This window comes from Sciurus vulgaris (assembly GCF_902686455.1).
Source record: "Sciurus vulgaris genome assembly, chromosome: 9".
Classification (NCBI taxonomy): domain Eukaryota; kingdom Metazoa; phylum Chordata; class Mammalia; order Rodentia; family Sciuridae; genus Sciurus; species Sciurus vulgaris.
Window position 1 is genome coordinate 110826521 of NC_136469.1, and position 9802 is coordinate 110836322.

At 34.2% G+C, this 9802-nt stretch overlaps 1 protein-coding gene across 1 annotated transcript in view; it reads right to left on the bottom strand.

The window, feature by feature from the left end:
* GRXCR1 (glutaredoxin and cysteine rich domain containing 1) overlaps window positions 1-5823 on the bottom strand; it is a gene marked incomplete at both ends in the record, with an annotated part of 122996 nt that extends 117173 nt beyond the window's left edge. The window contains one exon of the mRNA XM_079153063.1: window positions 5440-5823. Coding sequence (XP_079009189.1) covers window positions 5440-5823 — 384 coding nt within the window. The remainder of the gene's footprint in view (window positions 1-5439) is intronic.
* Between the last annotated feature and the right edge of the window lie 3979 nt (window positions 5824-9802).

Genomic DNA, 9802 nt, shown 5'->3' on the forward strand with positions numbered 1-9802 from the left:
ACAGTCAAGATGGAAAGCAAAGTCAAGTTCATATCTGAATCCTTCAGAAGTTGCTTTCTACAGCCATTAACAACACACTGCTGAATATTCTGCGAAGGGCAGTCATGGATTTTATTTCTCACATTACCTAACAGTGTCTGCTCCATAGTAGCGATGCAATAAAATGTTGTTAAATGATTGGAGAAACATTGAAGAATGGAATGGAGCAAGCTGGCAACAATTCACCTTGAATGAAAACTCTAGCCTTTCTCCATATAGGAATCTCTAAATGCAAAAGAAATGGAACAGAGGGAAATAACCGCTAAATGAATTTCACTAAGTTCACTAATTCAAAGAAAGGAGGTTTGCTTGGATCCTACTCAGCATCAGTGATTAATGCCATAAGCAAAAGTTGCAAAGGGCTGGCATGTGGAAGATGGTCACAGGACTCTAAGGTCTATCAGTACATAATTATTTTTCTGCAAACATAATTTATCAGTAGTGCTAACACTTCTTGGGTATTCTTTCATTCCTAATTTTTTGATAACAAGTCACCTGATTTCTTAGTGTAGCTTCTTGAACCATTTGAAATCATATCAAAAATTCTAAAGTTTCTGACTCTTTTCTCATAGTTCAAAAGACAATAATTTCATTTTGACAAAACTGATATAAGAATTCTCTGGTAAATGATGTTTGAAATCTACAACTTAATATTTCTTACACGGAGAAGGAGTTCAAATGATAACTGATTTATTAATAATAATACTAGCTCACGGTTGCTGTGAGGAATAAATGTGTCAATGCACATAATAGTGTGAACTCTGCCTGCCATCCAGGAAGTCCTTAGTTGAGACTTATTGTTATTTTTTTTTTATAGAGTGGTCCAAATAAATCACCAGGACCAAAGAGTCGCCTTGTTCTCCCTGGAATATTATTCTATTACCAGAGCTAGCTTTGGTGAATCAGAGATGGACAAGAAAACTGAACAGAAACTTCTGTTAATACCCTCTATACTGAGTCAGTGAACAAGACTGAGCAATAGTCCTGCTTGAAGTAACCAAGTCACCCTCTCCCAGTACCAATCAACCTCATGATGATCTGATGAAATTATGATGAGAAATAATGGCTTCTGATAAATTTTTTAAAATACGATTTGAAACTGAAGAAAAACTTTTAACTCTTCCAAAAAAAAAAAAACTTCTCTAGATGACCATCAAGTGTGAAACAGATGATACATTTTAAAACGGCCAATCAAACGTTGAAGTTCAGAAGACCAGATTTTATCATAACATGATATAGTCAGACAAATATTCATATTTGTCATGCTAACAAATAAAAAGGTAAATGTGAGACTTTTGCATGTTTTATGCTTTCTAAAAAGTCAAAGTATAAAAAATTAGAGTTCTTGTATTAGTAGCTTTTATTTCTAACAGTTATCAAAAAATAGGCATTTCAAAAATTTTGCTGCTTATTTCCCAAATTTTGGGTACAATTAGGTAAAATAATGTATGTGAAAACCCTGTGCAAAAGGCAAATGTTTGGCAAACATGTTATTATTTTAATTTTATTTATCTTGAAATGTTAGAATGCTTTAAATGCAATTACACTAACCAGAGATATGCATGTATATACACAGACAGGTGCTGCATGTTTGAGTTCTTAGAAAGGAGCTGCTGAAAGGAGTATGTGTTGTAATTATTTTCCTTCTTTGGATTTATTTTTCTATAATACAGTAATTTTAAATTTGGAGGAGAGAAAATTAAAATTATGGCAATTACAGTAGAAAATTCTAACAGAATACTCATATGTTTTAATGGTAAGGTCAAGAAAAGATTACTGCCTGGAATTTAATCCCATAAAAATAAATTAACAAAAATAAACGAACTTAATTATCTGCATCATTGAGCCACCCTAAGAAATGAAAGAAATCCATGGCTTCTAAGAGCAAGGTGAATCTCACATTCAATCATGCAAGCTGGGTAATGAGATCTGTGAGCTATACAATAGTTTTCTAATTTGTTTTGCATGATGAAACAGAGACTAATTTTAAAGAGAAAATAATTTTTTTCTAAAATTTTCTGGTAATCAAGTATAAAATCTATCCAGATAGAAACATCTTCTAAGAGTAAAATTTCTTCAAAAGTACTAAACTGAGCACTTATAAGTTGGAGTATACTGGTAAAATTTCTGGACCTGTTCCCAAATCAATTAGTTGATAAAACAGGATATTAATAGGAAACATGACTGTCAGGATAATTCACATTCATCTTTGTTCAGAAAAGTTCCTTTAGTAATCTAAACTGATCCAAAGAACAAATCATAGATCAATACATATCTTCTTCATTTTCCTTATTAAATAGTAAAGACATAAGAAACATTCAGGAATTCTTTTTTACTCTAGGAAACTGAGTGGATTTTCCTTTTATGCTCTAGATCAATAATTTTCAACTTTAGTATATGTAAGAATAACCTAAAGACCTTCTAATACATTCACATTTCCAGATCACAAGAGATTTTAGGTGTCCAGATTTCCAAATTAGCCTTTCCTGGGCTTTGCATTCACGTGATCTTTGGGAGAAAAGAAAAATTTGACCACTTCCGAAAAGTCATAATTGAGACAAGCTGGAAGCCCTGAGTGACTCACCAACAAACTGCCCTCCTTGCATTTCCCTTGAGCAACCAGGTGACCATTCTGTTTGCCCCCTGGTCCCATGCTATCCTTAACAGCCACAACTAATATTGTGCATCCTCACTTACTTAAGATTCTATAGGGTAAATCAACTGACAAATAGAACAGAAATCGGTTCTGATATCCTTTTTATAGGCAACTTTCTAAATAAGTACAGCTGACAAGTAAAAATGCTTTAAAACAAATCATTTTGATGATTATTGTCTGCACAGTTGATTTTTTTTTCTTGCAAGGCATATGCCAGTATTTTATGAGATAGGAATTGCAGAGTGGGACACTAACATAGAGGAAGAAAAGTGACTTTCAGGGTCTTTGAAAGATTTTATTTATATTTAGTGCTTCCTCTCAAGTTTCAAATTGAGTGCTTTAAGACATTATAACTTAAAACTGAAGAAAAGTCTGACTTGTTTTTCAATCACTGTTCCTTTTCAATAAGATTAGTCATGCATTGAAACCCTAATCAGATATCCAAGATACCAATTGCTCACTTTTTCATCCTGGAGGGAAATTGTTAAGTTACATGAAGTCAAGTTTGCTGCTCACTTTGCAAGGGATATGGAAAATACAGAAAGATCCAAAGAAAGAGTCATAACTGGTCGTATCAGAATAACCCAACAGTAGCTTCGGCTTTTACTTCTGCATTGTACGATGTCTGTGGAAAACTGCTCAGTCATCCTAAGACAATTGCCTAGGACAAGGGTTAGCCTCTTATAACATGCCCATCCCTTAGCAAATAGCAAAAATTCAAATCAGTTCTCTACACAATTATATATTGCACTGTACAATTCAAAAGGTCCTGTTCATACAGACAATTATCTGAATGGAGTCTGAATGGAGCCCTTTGAATAGTGCCACTGGCAGCCCTGATCCAATTGCAGGAGCTCCTTTAACATATTTATTGTTCTAGAGAGATCAGAGAACATTCACTTGATCATGGTGTTGGTGATGATGGTGGTGGTGATGAAACTAAAGACAATGACGAAAATCTGTGATTACCTATGACATGCTCGTTGATTTACCCACATTATTAAGAAGAATTTGATTACCTATGACATGCTGGTTGATTTACCCACGTTATTAAGAAGAATCGCATGCAAGAAAAAAAGCTGATCAAATATCAAAGACTTTGAGAGACCTCTACCAATAACCATTACTACACTTTAAAGTCATGGGTAAATGGAATTACGTTAAATGATTAGAAAAAGATTTGTTGGACTTGTTCTCATAAAACAGTGACAGAATTATGAATAGGAAATATGTATTAGAATTTTGACTTTGTAATTTCCTGCACTTCTTATTTGTGAATTTATAGCACTATCAGGATAAAGGGATAGGTAGGAGAATATTTTTTTTTCTCCTGAAGGTTTTGAAGATTTAAGATATTTACTCATGAATCATAATTTGGGGGGGAGTTAAATATACTTAGAGCAGTTTTATAAACAACCCTCCAAATCAGAAAGCTACTCAAATAATAATGAACTAAATTAATTACAATGAGTGCAAACATTTTAAAACTCAATTGTACAAAAATCCCTTATCTATACATTAACAGTAATAATTTTTACATTAGGTGAAACTCATTTCACTAAAATTATCTTAATAATCACATTTCTAGAATTCTCTACAAGATTGTTCCCAACCTATTAAAACAGTCATTAGTTTCTGGTTTTTGTCCCCATTCCTACCCCTAATCTATAAAATTCTTCATGGGTAAGTTCTATTTATAAAAAGAACCTTTGGTCTTAACTGCTTTTTTATTTTCATTAAAACTTAAATTTGCTTTTAAATTCTCATGATTTGATCTTTTCAAATACTTCCTTTGAAATAAAATATATATGAGTAGTTTTTATCGAAATTCTTTCCCCCAAACACTCCTGCATCTCTATGTAATATAGAGGCATTGAATAATTTATCACAAGAGATCATTTCATTTAAATACTGAGAATCAGAATACAGAATTGCAATGAAATTATTGGTTTGCTACCTTACTGTTAGTAATTATAAATTCCATTCCTGAAATAATTATGTCTTTTTAAGGAAAAAACTCATTTTGCCAATACTCCCAGACATTTTAACACTTATCATTAGATCATTGTCAATGGCTTTAGAATCTGAATGATACATCCCTATATTAGTTGGAGGGATGGGCCTAATTTTAAGGACCATATTTTGACTATAAAGTCAGGATCTTAGTCTGTACACTCATAGAGAATAGAATTTTCAAAAGCTGCACCAGAGTTATTATAGATAAATAATGAAGACATGCACCTCAGATAAAACCTGCCACTTCCTCAGGAATGGGAAGAAGTCACAGCACCTTTGCATCTTGGTGACATTCTCATCAAGTTCAATCCCACTGAATGCAAGCACTCAACATTTTCTACACAGGTGATGGCAAATGTTACACTGGTGATTTAAGAATGATAAACCAGGAAGAAATTAATTTCTCAGTTTTGCTGAAGTGTTTTGAACTCTAGAGTCTGTCTCCTTTCTTGCCTGAGAAGCAGAGATTTGGTTTTAGTCCTTACACTGGAAGAAAAGCTCGTATACATGTTAGAAACGTGGCTTTGAGAAGTCAGTCTGGTTTGCAAAGAATAATGACCCTGTTTTTTGCATCAGTGGTTGTTGAGACAATGTCTTAGAGGGGGAGTGTCTCATGAAGTATGGATGAATCATGAATAAGAGAGGCTTGCTTTAAACTGCAGAGCTGAGAGGTGTTCAGATGGCTAGTGAGGAACAAAGCTCAGGAGGAGGAAAGTATAATGACTTACCTGTAATACTTTGGTCAAATTGTTAAATAGGGCTTGGCCAGCACTCACTTTGTATTTGACGCCTCTCACTGTGCCATTTTTGCTTAAAATGTTGACTCTTCTTGTACCAAAACCCTTCTCGCTGGCAGCCCTTGCCAGCACCAGTAAGTTATCCTGATCATTCTCTTGCTCATCGCCTTCTGATCCTACATGGCCATTTTGCTGTCCATCAGAATCACTTAGTCCATCTATCCCACAAATACTGGCACATTCAGAATCCAGAGAGCCGGATGGCTGCCCATCTTCATATACCTCCTTCAGAACTCGTCCACTGTGAGATGATGCGATCCGAAACCGGACTTTCCGTGGCCTGTCACTGTCCGGCTTCATCTCCCTTTTCAGCATGGTCACCTCCACCCACATGAACAGTTTACATCATTCTGGACCCATTGTTAATGTGCAGTTCATCCATTTTCCAGAGCAATGTCAGATCTGAAATCTAGTGACAGCAGCACTCCTATAAAACTAATACTGAAAGGAAAGAAGAGTCCCAAGAACATACGGGGCATCTCTGCTATTAATAATGAATGTGTGTGTGTGTGTGTGCTATGGTTACCTTTAAACTAAAACCTGCAAAATGATCCTGGCCTTTAAATATTGAATGACCATGTCCTTAACAGGACAAGTGCAAGAAAGTGGCATGCAATAAAACAGAAAGTAAGTTTAGGGCAAGGAAATGAAGGACAAACTTTGAAGCCCATAGTAAGTGTTGAAAAAAATCTTAGCAACAGAAATGACTCTAGAGTTTATTGTCCAGAGAGTAAAAGTCAGAGATAAAAAAGTGGAATCCAAGGTGTGGGATAGGAGATGTCATCGTCTTCTCACGGTGCTAATTTCTTTTTTCACTCTCACCAGGTGATCTTAGAGAAAGGCAGTAAACCTGCTCCATGACTGTATAGAGCTAGTGATATTAATTCTTATTGAATAATCAATGACTTCATCCACACTGTATAAGATGAATTTTCAACCTATATATCCATGTTCAAGTAGTTTTGCTCCAGAAATCTTTATAACACATTGTAAGAACAGAGAAATGTTGGTTAGTCGTACTTCTACTTCTGCTAGCAGAAAGCATTGTTCTCTGTTAGAGGGAAGATTTTGGAAAGGAAACATGGCACAGTTTGGGAAGAATGGAAAATTCCCGAGCCAGCCAGATCAGCCACAGCAATCCAAGTGATCAGCAATGATAACTTCTACATCCAAACCACCCATGCATAGAGAAGGGGCCTCCAAGTCAGGCTCAGTGTATTTTCTTATCACTTTGTTGAACCTCTTAAGTTATAAAACACATTTCAATGTGTTCCACCATGAGGGCCCCAAGCTGTCTGCACCTCCTCTGGAAGGATCAGCAGCCATTCTGCCCATAGCATCTCAAGTTTTAATATTTGTACTTTTTATCTAATTGTGAATTTAGTATTCTTAGAAAATGCTCAATAGCACAAAGTTGAGAATGAAAATCATGAAAACCTCACTAGAGATAGTGATAATTTTGTGTATTTTCTTGCAGTGTGAGTGACAGAGATGCTCAATGCTTACCGAACTACATTGCTCAACCTCTTACATTTACAGAGAGGAAACCAGTGCCTGGCTTGTGTCTATGAGATATGAGTAAAAGTGATGACTCACTTATGGACCAAAGCTGTTAAAGAGAGTGGGAGTCCTGTTGGTGCTGTTTCTCTTCCTTTCCCATATTTTAGTCCTGTGACCTCAGAGAACTCTTGAAACCACATACTGAGCTTTTCAGAGTCACAGAGAAATTCATAAACACTACCACTCTGCATTGGTTTATGTCTTGAGCCAAAAAGAAAAAAAAAATCAACTTTTATTTTGTTAAGCAATGGAGACTGAAACTTAGGGTGTGTATGTTAAAGCAGTGATCACAACTGAATCTGATGAAAATGCTCTCATATGTACGCCTGCATTTATTTAATATCTTGCTTTATCATTCAATCTTAGATATTGAGTCATTTCCTACATCACTATTTCTGAAAGCATGAATTTAACTTAAATAGGCTAATATGCATGCTTTCCCTGCCCACTACTATGTACTCTGAAAGATCTGAACATTTGGACATAAAATTGCATTATTTTTTCCTTGTCACAATAAGTAATAGTTCTCTTACATACACCGCTTATATACATATCACAACAAGTACTAATTCTCTTGTATGTACTCATTGTGGTACAAGAAAAAAATAATGCAATTTTATGTCCACATGTCCAAATCTTTCAGAATACACAGTAGCAATTGGGGAAGGCATGCATATTAACCCAATCAAGAACAAAAATCAAAATTCTAGGTGAGTCAATTAATTTTTTGTCCCAAGCTCTCCTTTTAATCTGCAGAGCTTTTTATTCCTAGTGCTTTGAATTGGAGACAGTGTGTGGTATCATGAGTAATATTTTGGACTCAAAAAACCTAGGTTCAAATGCTTTCATGGAAATTTTCACAAGTATAATGGAAGATAACAACATCTACCTCAGAAAGTTGCTTGCAAAATATCTGGAATATATCATCACTTAATTATAGTCACTCAATGTGCCTGTGATATTGTGTACATGTACTATATGTCCTCCAAGTGAAAATAACTATTTTTAGCCTGATTAGAGCCAACAACTATACAAGATCCTATTCTAAATACATATTTGTAGGATAGAAACAATTTATTAGAAAAACTAGAAATTTGGGATTTTTTTAAAAATATGTGAAAAGGATATATATATATGTATGATTACATATTTTAAATGATAATACTAGTTTTCTCTCTTCTAAGAATGAACTGAAAGTACAGTAGAATGAAAAGTATCCTGCCACAAGTAAAAGGAAACATTAGCTAATGTGAGGAACTACATGCCCTGATACATAACATGTCCTTAATGATTATAATTTACACACTAATCTTAAGCTAAAATAAAATTAAGCTGTTCTCCTTTGTGGAAAATTTTTGTAATTCTTCATTCATTCAAGCAATGAGTATTTCCCAAGTATCTACTGATCACCACTCAAGGATAAAACATAGCAAGACAGTATAGTAAATATAATGATACATGAAATACAGTAAATATAATGATACATGAAATCACTTTCCATTGGTGATATGATGCTTCAACAAAATAGCTTTAATTAATACAGTGCATTTCCAATGCATAGAGACTTCTGTAGATCATTGTCAATTCTTTGAAATAAATGAGTTTCTCATCACCTCCAATAGGTGACATCAGGATTATTCTTCAACATTCTCCATTCTCGTTACTTAAAATTAGTTCCCGGTCACTGAGTATCAAGATAGTAACTACTGGTTTTGTTGCTTTTTCACAAGTAGATAAAGAACACACAGTACAGAAATAAAGATGTAATAAAAATTGTTACAAGAATTTCAAAAAACAAGTGTGGATTTCAACGAGAAATTATTAAAGAAAGGAATCTACTTTAGATCAAATAGATACCGTATGCTTCTCTGAAGAGGGGATTGTTATACTGGTGTCTACCAAATTAGAAGATGCTGAACATGTCAAATTTCAGAGGTGGACAGGAGTGCTTTGGGATAGTTTCTTATCTGCAATAGCATATACAAAGGTCCTAAGGCAGAAAGTCAATAAAATTGCTCAATGAATTAAAAAGCAGCAGAGCAGCTGAAGACAAATATGACTTCCATTATATAAAGTTCTTCTCCAAAGAAAACAAAACCAGCAAGACTTTTCCTTTCCAACTTCACCTTTAGTTGATGTAATGCCTTGAAATATGAAACAAAAAACCTGTAAGTCATAGTTACCAACACAGAAATCTGTCAAGAATTACTAGGTTTGACATCAATGGGCATCTATTTGTTTAAAATAATAAATTATAAACTCCAGAAGCTCTATAGAGGGTAAAATGTGTAATAATCAGACTAGGACAACTTTGAAAAATGCTATTAATCATACATTCAAAGATTTAAAAATACCCCTGCTTCAATTACCAGTAGAAACAGAAACCTATAGCAATTATAACTTAGGCTTAGGTATTTTCTTGTTTGTGTCATTTTTTTTTTAATTTTTTCATTAGAATTTCTATTTTCTTATTATAGAGAGGGTATAGAATCAAACTTTTTTTTTTGTATTTTTACTGTCTCCAAAATATTGCCCTCAGAATCATACTCTGTGTGATCACCTCTGTAAGATCACCATGGTAAGAAATAATTTTAACCATGTTCCTGGTTTTCCAGCATAATTTTAAAATCCCTAGTCAATGTATGCAGCATACCTTTTTCTGCTACCTTTTAGCCATGACATTGACTATTTTGTTTTTTTGCTCTTGAAAACACTAGAAATCAATTGCTGAAGT